Raw genomic sequence first — 13,946 nt, forward strand, 5'->3', positions numbered from 1 at the left:
CATACGAGGACTTCCTTGGCAGTCCAGTGTTTAAGACTCCACACCCCCAACGCAGAGGGCACAGGTTCAATTCCTGGTAGGGAAACTAAGATCCTGCATGCTGCATGGTACAGCCTAAAATACAAAACTAAATCAAAAAAAGAGCATATAGAAACAACCTAAGTGTCCATCAACAGATGAATAGATAAAGAAGATGCAATATATATATACAATGGGATATTACTAGCCATAAAAATGAATAAAATTCTGCCATTTGCAATAACATGGATGAACTGGAGGGTATGATGCTCAGTGAAATGTCAGACAAAGAAAGTCAAATACAGTATGTTATGACTTACACATGGGATCCAAAATATTAAAAACTAATGAATTAAAAAAAAAGAAAAAGAACATACACTGCATCTTCAAATAACAGATAGAGACTGGGAGGTGGAAGAATATAATGTAGGATTGATTCCAAAGTAAAGCTTCAGCAGAAAAACATCATGAGATTAAGTCTTCCCATAATGTACAGAAGGGGGAGAAGTGGGACCAGTCAGACGCAGAAAACTCGATGGGGGCCATCATAGTAAGAAATGAAAGTGCTCAGAGCTGGGAAGGAGAAGATGAGCATTTCAGAGCACCTCAAATCCAAAGGGCAGGTACCAGCTGCATGAGATGGAGAAAGGGAAAGAGAAAGTCAAATGACAAGAAGCCACTACCTGTCCTAGAGCAATGAGTGCACACTTAAACAGCTATAGTATGCGGAATCAATCAGTTATTGTCATGTAAGGGTGCTTCTTATCTTTCAGGGGACCTGGAAAGGGAAAACCTGAAAACTCTGGTTCTAGAGTAACACAAGTAACAGCTACCATTTACTAAGCACTTATTCATCAAGAACTGTGTTAAGCACTTTGCAGACATCATTCAATATAAAACCCCATGAAGTAGTTATTATCCATTTCCTTATAGAGTTTAGTCTTGGGAAGTTTATGCAACTGGGAAAGTCACATATAACTAGCCTACAGCCAAGCATCTGCTTACATGAACCATAATGATTAATTCGTGATTAGCAAATTCACCAAGGAGCATTATTTTCAAAACTGGAAGATCAGAATATACTGTCCAACAGCCAAATGTTTCCACATTTGAGTTACAGGCAAAAAAAATCAAGATATAATAAGATTAGAAACAGTCTGATATCTCTAGACTGTATTTGAAAGCAAGGATTATATCATACACATTTTGGCGGAAGCTTTCCAAATCAACATGGGTTTCCTTTGTGAAAAAAAGAAGATGAAAAAGAAAGATAGAGCACAGGAAACTATACTCAGTATTTTATAATAACTTGTAAGAAAAAAAGTGTCTGAAAATGAATATATGCTGCTGTTAAGCCGCTTCAGTCGTGTCCGACTCTGTGTGACCCCATAGACGGCAGCCCACCAAGCTTCCCCGTCCCTGGGATTCTCCAGGCAAGAACACTGGAGTGGGTTGCCATGTCCTTCTCCAATGCATGAAAGTGAAAAGTGAAAGTGAAGTTGCTCAGTCGTGTCGGACTCTTAGCGACCCCATGGACTGTAGCCTACCAGGCTCCTCTGTCCATGGATTTTCCAGGCAAGAGTACTGGAGTGGGTTGCCATTGCCTTCTCCGAAAATGAATATATACATACACACATATATTTATGTATAAATGAATTACTGTTCTATATACCTGAAATCAACATGAGACTGTAAATCAACTATACTTCAATTTAAAAATGCTAAAAAAGAAAAGAAAAACCAAAATAAACAAAAACTAATACATAAAACATGGAAGTTCTGCCACTCTTTGTTCTCAATTGCTATTTGGAGGTGATTCTATTCAGCCTTTTTTTTTTAATTATTTTTTATTGGAATATAAATGATCTTGTTTGCAAAGCAGAAACAGACAGATGTAGAAAACAAATTCATGAATACCAAGGGGGAAAAGGAGGATGGAAATAATTGGGAGATTGGGATTGACATATATACACTATTGATAGTATGCATAAAATAGATAACTAATGAAAATCTACGGTACAGCACAGGGAACTCTACTCAGTGCTCTGTGGTGACCTAAATGGAAAGGAAATCCAAAAAGAGGGGATATATGTATATGTATAGTTAATTCACTTTGCCGTACAGTAGAAACTAACATATCATAAACTTTCTATTCTCATTACTCAAACACTTGACTATGCTCCTTAAAAATAAGCTTAACTAGAGAATGAAAGAAGACTTGAGTCAATGAATGAAAAAAGTATGCTGTCCTGTATAGGTAAATCACATAAAAACATACCAAATACGTATGCATTCTTCACACAGGGGAGTCATCTTCCTGGCAGTCTTCTAGAGGAACTCACTCCAAAACTTATCAAGTAACAGAGCCATTAGTTCATTTCCAAATCTCATACCAAGATTCTGAACCCAGTAGTTTGAATCAATGTTAGTCTAGCCAGGGTCAATGGCAGGGTGACAGAAATGGTTATTAAATTACATATTTAGGTGCTTTTCTAATATATACATATATATATATTAGATATATACACACATATATACACACATATATCCTGGTTTCATGTTTTCCTGAAACAATGATTGATATTTCTCATCACTTAGGAAGCATGGCTTCCAGAAAGGGCCATCTCAAAACTGAAAGGAAACGAACAAAACAGGATCTGAGGGAGATTCAGAAGTCTCTTTGGCTTTTTTACATGCAGTTATGATCTAGATCAGAGGGCAAACGACAATCCGTGAGTCAAGTCCCACCCACTGCCGGGTTTTGCCATTTTGGGATCTAAGAATGGCTTTTACATTTTTTAATGGTTACATTTTAAAGATGATACACATAATATCTTCAACATTGACTCTTGATCTGCAACACTTATAATATTTACTATCTAGCCCTTTAAGAGAAAGTTTGCTGACCCTCAGTCTTGACAATCTTTCTTTTTCTTTAACAGTGGAATTTAAAATTCTTGTGAAATGGTTATACTGTTGGTAAGAGTGTAAGTGGATAGGGAGTTTACAATGAAGTATTTCTGGCTCTTACCATTTAGGATTTTCTGTCTGGAATCTGTTACTTTGGATTTTACTTGTCATTAAATGTTTGGTACCCTTTCTGAAGAAGGATGGATGGCCATTTCCTCCTACACCAAAAGAGTATGATATGAAATTTTATAAACATCAATTTAGATAGCTTTTCACAGTGCAAAAAGGAAGCTAGAGGAGTTCGGTATTTACTGAGATGAAAAAAAAAGTGTTTTTCATATATTCAGTTTTCATAAAAAGGTACAACTGAAAGTATCTTGGACCCATGACTACAGAGATCCTCCCTGGAGTAGGTGGTGAGGTCAGAGGAGAACTCAGAATCTCCCAGGGAGCATTTCAAAGTTAAACCCTGCCAAAGTCTCCCATCCTGGCCCAGGCAGTGAGGATCTCTGAGGCTCTAAGCAAATACTCTTCCAGGGATCCCTCAGGGGTCCCAACAATGAACTGTTCTAAGGCCCTCCATGCAGAAAACTCAGCAAGGTTCTCTCATCCGGATACTAAATTGTATCCAAGACAAAATGGACCCTAACAGGAGGGATGCTAAAACCATAAAAAAAAGTCAAACTTAATACCTGAATTGCAAACACTAGTAAAACTAATAGCATTTCTCTTGCAGGGGCACATAATCCTTGAAAAAGGTTCATATGATTTGCTCCATTTTACCAGAAAAAAAAAAAATGTTTCATCTGATTTAAATTATTAGCACTTAAACAGATGAAGAATACTGTTTGATGAAACTTAAAAATAAATTCATGAGTTAGAAGATATTGATGTTTAACTAAAATTAATACATTTGTAAAAAGAATGCAACAACATTCTTAGTGTGATTTGGCAGAGTTAAGGTTTCACATCAAGGGAATTTGTAAATCATTAGATATTTCTGACCACCTCTGTGGAAAATATGGCCAGTATAAATGAAGCACTTGATAATTTTCATTTCTAAATTTCCTACACTTTTCTCTATGAAGTACAATTTTTCATTTCTGTATTGGACTTCATCAAAATCTATAATGAGGAAGACACATGTTCTAAATCCAATTATGCATAAGACTGTTTAACCACAAGAGCTATCCTGTGCTCTGAAAATTCTGAATATATTCATTGTCATCACACATCCACTAGGAAATTTGAGAATTTCTATCTTATGGATGAGAAATTACCACATGGTTGGTATACATGATGCCTTCATAAATTCACAAAGAAAATGACTTTAAAATAGTCTTATACATAGGTTACATTGTGAAAAATCTTTCTCTTGATCCCTGCCTCTCTGTAACTATCTGCCAAGCAAAGTAAAAATTATGAAGGTATTAATAAGGTAGAGAGTTCAAGTCCCAAAGTAAGCTTTAGTGCCTAGATTCTTATTTGATTGACCCCCATAATCACAAAACCCCTACTTCTCTTTATAGCATGCAGATGCACTCCGTGGTAACATAAACGGCTCAGGGAACACGAAATAATGCTCAAGGATACTGACCCAAGGGAAGGAAAAGTTGCAGTCTACTGCTATATATTTAATTCTGGTAATTTCCATAGAAACAGATCTGTGTAAGAAATCACTGTCGTGCAACTTCATAATACAGCCTGTTAGAATTCACCGCCACTAACTGTAATATACTTAGGAAAAAACAGCATGAAAGCCATCACCTACTTGATACAACAAAATGAAATCAGTGAGCACAGGAAAAGACAGTAAATAATAACAGTGTGTTCTCTGTCCACCTGGGTACCACTCTGCTGCTGCTGCTGCTAAGTCGCTTCAGTCGTGTCCGACTCTGTGCGACCGCATAGACAGCAGCCCACCAGGCTCCCCCGTCCCTGGGATTCTCCACTCTCTGTCCCTCTAACTGAACATGACAGTTACAGGGCTGTCCCAAAATGCAAGTCCACATAATGGTGGCTTTTGATGTGGCTGCTTGGTTGTGGTCAAACCGTACAAGTGAAAGGCAAATTCTACCAGAGTGAGAGAGAGAAAAAGATCTCTGTTGGACTGAAATGCTCAAGGTGTTCAGAGAGCTGGTGACCGTCACTGCAGCAGGTTGAAACCCCCAGTGGCTGCGCTGTTTCCGTTCACATCCCAAGCACTGGGCTCACAGCTCCAGACGAAAACTAGGATACCTTCCTGCCTCACCACGGTAATAGAAACCAAAAATAAACGGGGCGGGGGATTCACTTTATTTCAGACGAATAAACGAGGTCGACTCACAGTTGCTCGATAGGCAGTCTCAAAAGTGAATTTCAGCAGACGGAAAAGGCTTCCCTATTTATCGTACAAGTCTGCAAACTGTGTGAACGACCAGCGAGCCGTCTTCATTCGTTCCTGCGGAGGCCTCTGCGGTCCCCGGGGCCCCTGCGCGTGGGAGCCTCCCGGGCTCGGAGCCTGGGAGCCGCCAGGGCACGGGCAGCGCGTTCCCACGCTCGGCCGGGTTGAGAGGCCTCGGTGACCCTGGGGATCCTTACCCCAGGGCCGCCCCGCCCCACCCAGCCACCCCCGGCCAGGCTGGGGAGCGTGGGAGCGCGGCTGCTCCGAGGATGCGCGCCTCGGGCAGGAAGTGGGGGCGCGGCGGGGCGCGGGGACCCTACACTTACTTGATGTCTTCCCACACCTCAGGGCCGTAGTTGCGGATCACCAGCAGCTCCAGCGCGTGATTCACGAATCCATACTGCGGGACAGGAAGACCCGAGAGTCAGGGACCGGCTGCGGTGGGAAGGGGATTGGGGGCCAGGCCGCCGCAACTGCCGCCACGGCGCCGGGGAACCTAGTACCCTGCCCCCTTCTTCCGCTCTATTTGAGGTCCGGGTGCTAAGGAGGGGTAGTACAGAGGCGCAACCTCCGCCCCATTCAGGGGCAGCTCGTCTCCGTCATTGTCAGCCCCATCCCCAGGCCACCCCCTCCCACGCTCACCTGTCCCCGCGCCAAGGCAGGTTGCGCCCCAGGAGAGCTCGGCGGAGGGGGCGCGAGCCCGACGCCTCTCCGGCGCAGCGCCCAGACCCACACACGCGGGCCGGCCCTGGCCGGGCGCCCCTGCGCCTCGGCAGCTCGTCCCCTTCCGGAGCTCGGGAAGGCGCGCGCCGTGCGGACACCCGGGAAGCCAGGCACCAACCGCCCCCGCAGCTAACCCCCGACTTTCCCGTCTACCCGCTCTGGATGCAGGCAAACGCAAGGCCGCCCCGCTGCCAGCGCTGCGCTCCCGGGGCCCCCAGCGCGCTTCCTCGGCGCTCGGCCGGTTCCCTCAGGCAGCCAGGCCCGGCTGGCGGGAGGCGCGGTCCGAGCGGCCGAGACCACTCACCATGGTGTCAGCGCCGGCTCGGCCGAGGGACCCAGGCGGTGGCGGCGACCCCGCACCTAGCCCGCGCCCCCGGCCCGGCGCGCCCTGATGGCCACCTCCCTGCAGCTACCGCGAGCGGAGCCGAGGGGCTGCCACCGCCTCCCGGCTCCTGCCCAATCGGCGGCCGCGGAGGGAATTCGGATGCTCCGGTGCCGCCGCGCTCCCGCGCCTGCCCGCCCCCGCCCCCGCCTCCGTGACGAGGATTGAGGCCGCAGCAGTGACGGTGGAGAGGCCGCAGCCGGGCTCGGGCACCGATTCTGGGGCGGGGAGAACGCAGCTGCTGTGGTCTCACCAAATGTATTGTTACGCAAAAATATGCCCTCGGGGAAACACATACTAAGGAGGGGTGTGTGCGTGTGTGTGTCGTTTGCAACGTGTGTGTGTGTCGTTTGCAACGTGTGTGTGTGTCGTTTGCAACGTGTATGTGTGCGTATGTCGTTTGCAACGCATAAGCCTTAAAAGGAATACGCCCTCGTGGTCGGCATCCTCCTGTTTATCATCTTGCTGCAGATGAACATTTCCTTTGTGGCTTGTTCCCTCAACAGTTTATGGCAAGCTGAAAGCTAATAATACTCCCCTTAGCACATTTCACTTTTCGTCAATGAGACGAGCTGAGTGAGCCAACTAAAAATTTCAGTACTGTTGTTTGGGTGAGCGCCTGTCTAAATCAGCTCTGCCGCTCACTCAACTGCCTGCCAGGTCCAGGGGCTCCATCCTGATGGAACACCTGACCCCACTCCACAGCGGGGAGCCGAGACTCAGAGAGTCCGAAGTTGGCCAGTCATAATTTGGCCTCTGTTGCTGTTTCTCAGAGAGAACTGCTGAACTGGAAAAGGCACAGTACCGAAGGAACAGACTTTTAATTATATAGCTCGTCGTCTCCTTTCTTCCAGGTACTTGGGTTAGTTAATGCCCTGAGCCCCACTGCAGGGAAAAGATGAGCCAGCAGGAACTGTCTGCTGATGAGAACTGTGCCGGAAGTGCATGGACACGGTTGACTGGGGTTAGGTCAAGAGTAGGGAAGAAAAGGCAAGCCTTGCTTCCAGTCACCAGTGTCAGTGGAGCCAAGAAGCCAGGATGAGATTCTGTGATGAGAAAAGAGAAAAATGTCACAGCAATAAAAGTTGTACTGGTTTCTGTTACCAGAGGCCTACGTTGAAACATAATTGATACAGAAATACTAAACAGCAAACAAGATGAAGAATAACCTGTAAAATACTCATTTCTATTACTAATGATGGAATTTTTATAAATCAGAGGCTTTCATACATACAAGCTTTCATACTTATATAATTATTACAATGTTGAACCGTTTTTTAATATTAACTTAATTTTTAACCATTAAAATAGACCATTACTCCATACAATCATGAAAAAGCTAGATACATAATGACACAGAAAGATGCACTGCTGAATAAACAAGTGACACATGTATGTGATCACCTTCAATTTTTGTATATAAAATCTTTGTATAGAGTAAGATGCAATTTGTATAATAAGAGCACACATATTGATATAAAGGTAACTTTCTGGGACAATGCATAGAAAAGCTTTGCAATCAATATCTATCATCTGTTACTAGAACCAGTGGTTGAAGGAAAAAAGATTTTAACTTTTTGTATCATGACCTTCTGTACCTTTTTATTTTTTCTATGCAGATATAATACTTTTTTTAAAATTTTTATTGGAGTATAGTTGATATACAGTATTGTGTTAGTTTCAGGTGTACAGCAAAGTGAATCTGTTATACATATATCCACTCTTTTTTTAAGATTCTTTTCCTAAACAGGCCATTGCAGAATACAGAGTAGACTTCCCTGTGCTATACAGTAGATACTTAACAGTTGTCTATTTTGTATGTAGTAGAGTATATATGGAGAAGGCAATGGCAGCCCACTCCAGTACTCTTGCCTGGAAGATCCCATGGATGGAGGAGCCTGGTGGGCTGCAGTTCATGGGGTTGCTAAGAGTCTGACACGACTGAGCGACTTCACTTTCACTTTTCACTTTCACGCATTGGAGAAGGAAATGGCAACCCACTCCGGTACTCTTGCCTGGAAAATCCCAGGGACAGGGGAGCCTGGTGGGCTGCCATCTTTGGGGTCTCACAGAGTCGGACACGACTGAAACGACTTAGCAGCAGCAGCATATATATGTCAATCCCAATCTTCCAATATATCCCTCCCTGATCCCTTATCCCCTTTTAGCTATATTTATTTTCTATATCTGTAACTCTGTTTCTGTCTCATGAAAGTGAAAGAGAAAGTGAAGTCGCTCAGTCGTGTCCGACTCTTTGTGACCCGGTGGACTGTAGCCCACCAGGCTCCTCCGTCCACGGGATTCTCCAGGCAAGAATACTGGAGTGGGTTGCCATTTCCTTCTCCAGGGGATCTTCCCAACCCAGGGATCGAACCCAGGTCTCCAGCATTGCAGGCAGACGCTTTAACCGCTAAGCTAGATAAACTCATTTGTTTTCCTTTTTTTAAGATTCCACATATAAGCTATATCATATGATATTTGTCTGTCTGTTTGAGTTACATCACTCACTATGACAGTCTCTGGTTCCATTCAGGCTGCTGCAAATGGCATTCCTTCATTCTTTTTTAATGACTGAATAATATTACATTGTGGGCTTCCCTGGTGGCCCTAGTGGTAAAGAACCTGCTTGCCAAAGCAGAAGACAAAAGAGACGCAAGTTTTATTCCTGGATTGAGAGGATCCCCTAGGGATAATCCCCTAGAGCATTCCAGTATTCATGCCTAGAGAATCCCTTGGACAGAGGAGCCTGGTAGGCTACGGTCCATAGGGTCACAAAGAGTCAGACATGACTGAAGCAACTTAACACACATACGTGCACACAGTACTCCATTTTATATATATATATATATATATATATATATATATATATATATATATATATATAATATTATATATTATATATATTACTAGAGAAATACATTATATATATATATATATATATATATATATCTCACATCTTCTTTATCCATTCCTTTGTTGATGGACATTTAGGTTGCTTCCATGTCCTGACTATTATAAACAGTGCTGCAGTGAATACTGGAGTGCATTTGTCTTTTCGAATTATGGAGAAAAAAAGTCTCTTCAATAAGTGATGCTGGGAAAACTGGATAGCCACTTGTAAAAAAATGAAATTAGGACACTCCCTAACACCATACACAAAAATAAATTCTAAATGGGTTAAAAACCTAAATGTAAGGTTCTTAGAGAAAAATATAAGCAGAACAATCTTTGACATAAATTGCAGCAAGATCCTCTTTGACTCACCTCCTAGTGTAATGAAAATAAAAACAAAATAACCAGATGAGACCTAATTAAGCTTAAAAGCTTTTGTACAGCAAAGGAAATCATAAGCAAAATGAAGACAACCCTCAGAATGGGAGAAAATATTTGCAAACAAAGCAACTGACAAGGAATTAATCTCCAAATATACAAACAGCTCATTCAGCTCAATATCCAAAAAACAAACAGCCCCATAAAAAAATGGGCAGAATATCTAAATACATATAAGAAGATGTATAGATGGCCAAAAAGCACATGAAAATTGCTAAACATCACTAATTACTAGAGAAATGCAAATCAAAACTACAAGGAGGTAACACTTCACATGGTCAGAATGGCCACTCTCAAAGTATGCAGATGTAATATTTTTGTAACTTGTTCAAAAGACTTTTTGTTATCTCTCAACCTGTCTTCTTCTGAACAGAAGTGTGTCTCAGTCCAGAGCGTGCTGCAGTGCAGTGGCCTATACCTTAGACTTTGCAAGTAAAAGGGAGAGAATATAGCACTGTTGTGACGGAAAATCAGGGAAGTCCACCTAGACAAAGACACGAGAAGTGAGGGATGAGCACCCCTGCCAACTATTTCTTCTCCCTGAATTCACCCTGTAGCCTTCATGGCCCCGTTTGTCAGCAAATTACAATATTTTATATTCTAATTATCTTATACTCACCTGAGTGTAAAGGAAACCTTGCCAATGTTTGTTTGGCCCACAAATAATACAGAGCACATGACGTTTAGGAAGAGGGAACCTCCCAGCCATGAGGGGCCCCAAAGGGGTTATAGGCTTTTGCAAGCACTTCCCCATTGTCACTGCTGTTGACAAAGGAGCAGAGCAGTCAGGTCACAAGAAGATTGTCCTGTGTTCTCGGAAACAATCTATTACCGCACTCCGGTCTGGATGGCCAAACTGAGGAGAACCAGCTACAGAGGAAAAGGAGGCGCTTGGGGAATGTTTAGCCTGCCTGGAGTCAACATAAACTATTTGAGATCAATCTAATGCATGAAAAATAAATAAGCAAAAAGCTAATATGTGGCTTTCCAAAGTGTCAGCTGAAATGACTCACATTTTCAGCTAATAACAATAAATGTGTTGGGTAAGTTAAACATTAAGCTATTGTAAGCATTGTTCCCAAAGCTTTTCCAGTGATGGGAAGATACGTACCTTGGGTTGGAGATAAAGAGGAAACAAACCTTTGGGGGTTGTTCTTCTGTCTGTGCATTGTTTTTCAGAGCTTTTTGGTGTTTTGCCAGTGTTTTTCACCAGGGAATTAAGGCTTCTGTTTTTGGATCCTGTTGTGGAGCATCATGTTCTTTAATTTCAGTGATTCCTTATACATTTTACTTGGTACTCATATGCTTCTTTCATCTGCATGGCTCAGAGCTCAGTTGTTTTTTTCTTCATGAAGTTTCTGGTGCTCAGTGCTCGGTAAGCACAGAGTAATCACCTCTCCCATGATTTTCGCTAATACAGTCACTCAGTACTTATAGCAGAGAATGCAGAATTCTTATGAGCAAAGAGAAAAGTAAGTTCTGGATGATGTTTTATTTGACATGGTTCTGGATCAATGGAAAACAGAGATTCAATAATTCAGATTCCTAAAGCAGTGACATTCAGATTTCCTTTTAATTTGCAAATTAACTGCAAGTTTAGTTACTTGAAAAAGGTATTTTGAAGAGCAAAAGAAACACTTTCTGAAGTTACTTGTTTGTACCAAATTCCTTTCAATGTTTATTGTGCCATTGAAATTTATAAACACACACACATATATATATTTGAATATATATATATCATATATAATATATATGATATATATATAATATATATACATTATATAAATATGTATGCTATATATAAGATATATATAAAATAAAAGTAATACTTGAACTCCATAAATAAATGGAAAGAAATTAAAAGAGAATTTAAAGTGATGCATCCTGCTGATGTTATAATAATTAAAAACTTTAAGATAAATGAACTCATCACCTATATTTGGAATATATATAATTAAATAAAATACATGATATTCCTGAGGAAACTTATGAAAACCAGATTCAGCTCTCATGTTATGCTTCTGGAGTCAGATTAAAATAAAAAGTAACTGGTCGTACCTTGGCCACAGTCCACATTTATAGACTTTTTTAATAAAAATAGATTTACCATTAATATGTCAAAGATTCAGCTACTTTGAGCTTTGAAACATATTTTAAAGGCCATTCAGTAGAAACTTTCTTTTTCTATATCAGGAAACCTTTAAGCACTTTGCTTTGTTGGGGAACAATGAAAATTTTAAGTCTCAGCCTTTTTAAGAAGTAATAATTAGTAAAGTCATGAATTATTGTTCTCAGAAGCCCTGGAAGATATAAAATTCTCATGAAGCCAGAGCTAAATATACTTTCCTCTCTCACCCACCCAGAGATGGTTGAAATCTAGTGCTTAAGTTCAATGTGTCTGTTTCTAAATAGCATTTAGAAGCCTCTTGATTCTGTGCTGAAGTTTCTAGTCTGTTTGGTTAGATACTGAATATTAATGATACAAAAGGAAATAGGGGAGAATGAGAGTCGCAGATTCAATTGTTTGAATACCACACTTTTTATCTTTTCTTAATTGAAAAAGCAAAGAACAAAGTCAGCTATGGGAACAGTATAGTGTATTGTACCATTAGTTGTACCAATTCTTTAGTCAGATTCCCATTTCTCACCCTTTAGTAGAGGAGTGACATTGAACAGGCCACTTAATTTTTTGAGCTACAGTTTTCTCACTAATCAAATGGGGAAAATACAGATAAATACACTCCAGTGCTACAAAGACAAAAATATCACCTGCCTCGCAGGTTTATCGTGAACAGCAAATGGCTTAACCCAAGTCTGATGCTTCGGGCAGTGAAAGCCTCTAAAGTGACAAAACTTTTAGTGTCCACCTTACAGAAATGCAGTGTGTCCACTGGCAGCAAATGCGCAGTGAAAAGAATTGAAACCTGGCAGTCTGACGATTGAATCAACCTTGGCGGTTTTCTGCTTGGTAAGTAACCTGGGGTTTCCAATACCCCACTTTATAATCATGACAACAGTGCCTGGCCCACTTTCTTCAGCTAACGTGCCAGGGGAATCAAAGGAGACCTATTTGAAAGCATCTCACAAACTTTAAAGACCTGTCCACCTTTGCTCTTTACTGTTTGGGGTCAGTGAGTGAATAAGCTCGGGACACCATGTGGGAAGCTCTGAATGGCAAGTGACAATCTGATCATCATTTGCTGTGTCTACCTTTCACCTTTCAATTTCTATTATTTTCTCATTTGCTAAAAATAATATCCAAACCTAACTAAAAGATACAATAATATATGAATTTTCTAACAAATATGAGTTTAAAATAATGAAAATGAAGCAAATTATCCATTTATATGGAGCATATGCTTTTTTTCCTGAATGAGTGTTTTATTAGAAACAAAAAAAGTTGAAATTATCCTATGCTGATGTGATAAAATCTTTCTCATTCTCATTCAGTTCGGTCAGACCCTCAGTTGTGTCTGATGGTTGTCAAAAGACAGGGATATAGGGGAAGGATGGACTGAGAGTTTGCGGTTAGCAGATGCAAGCTGTTATATATAGAATGAATAAGCGAGATCCTACTGTAGAGCACAGTTAAGTTCAGTCAATCAATCATGTCTGACTCTTTGTGACTCCATGGCGTGCAGCACGCCAGGCTTCCCTGTCCATCACCAACTTCCAGAGCTTGCTCAAATTCAAGTCCATCAAGTTGGTGATGCCATCCAACCATCTCATCCTCTGTTGTCCCCTTCTCTTCTTGCCTTCAATCTTTCCAAGCATCAGGTCTTTTCCAATAAGTCAGTTCTTTGCATCAGATGGCCAAAGTATTGGAGCTTCAGCTTTAGCATCAGTCCTTCCACTGAATATTCAGGACTGATTTCCTTTAGGATTGACTGGTTTCATCTCCTTGCTGTCCAAGGAACTCTCAACACCAACAGTTCAACACCACAGTTCAAAAGCATCAATTGTTCATTACTCAGCTTTCTTTATAGTCCAGCTCTCACATCCATACATGACTACTGGAAAAACCATAGCTTTGGCTTTTATTTAAACTTTTTGTTTTATATTAGAGTATAGGCAATCAACAATGTTGTGATAGTTTCAGGTGGACAGCAAAGGGACTCAGCCACACATATACATGTATTCTTTCTCCCCTAAAACTTCCTTCCAATCCAGGCTGCCATGTAACATTGAGCAGAGTTCCCT

The 13,946-nt window shown here is 41.5% G+C and overlaps 1 protein-coding gene across 3 annotated transcripts in view; it reads right to left on the bottom strand.

Annotated features, from left to right (window-relative positions):
- Positions 1 to 6,552, bottom strand: part of GUCY1B1 (guanylate cyclase 1 soluble subunit beta 1) — a 62,897-nt gene extending 56,345 nt beyond the window's left edge. Inside the window, exons 1-2 of one of the 3 annotated variants that reach the window (XM_070769217.1) lie at positions 6,339 to 6,552; positions 5,638 to 5,711 (exon numbers count right to left, since the gene is read on the bottom strand). In XM_070769217.1, coding sequence (XP_070625318.1) covers positions 5,638 to 5,711; positions 6,339 to 6,341 — 77 coding nt within the window. In that variant the 5' untranslated portion in view covers positions 6,342 to 6,552. Of the gene's footprint in view, positions 1 to 5,254; positions 5,274 to 5,637; positions 5,712 to 5,953; positions 6,083 to 6,338 lie in introns of those variants that run through there. The other 2 variants (XM_070769219.1, XM_070769218.1) reach the window with 2 other exon arrangements.
- Between the last annotated feature and the right edge of the window lie 7,394 nt (positions 6,553 to 13,946).

Source organism: Bos indicus, chromosome 17 (genome assembly GCF_029378745.1).
Source record: "Bos indicus isolate NIAB-ARS_2022 breed Sahiwal x Tharparkar chromosome 17, NIAB-ARS_B.indTharparkar_mat_pri_1.0, whole genome shotgun sequence".
In the NCBI taxonomy this organism is placed as follows: Eukaryota; Metazoa; Chordata; class Mammalia; order Artiodactyla; family Bovidae; genus Bos; species Bos indicus.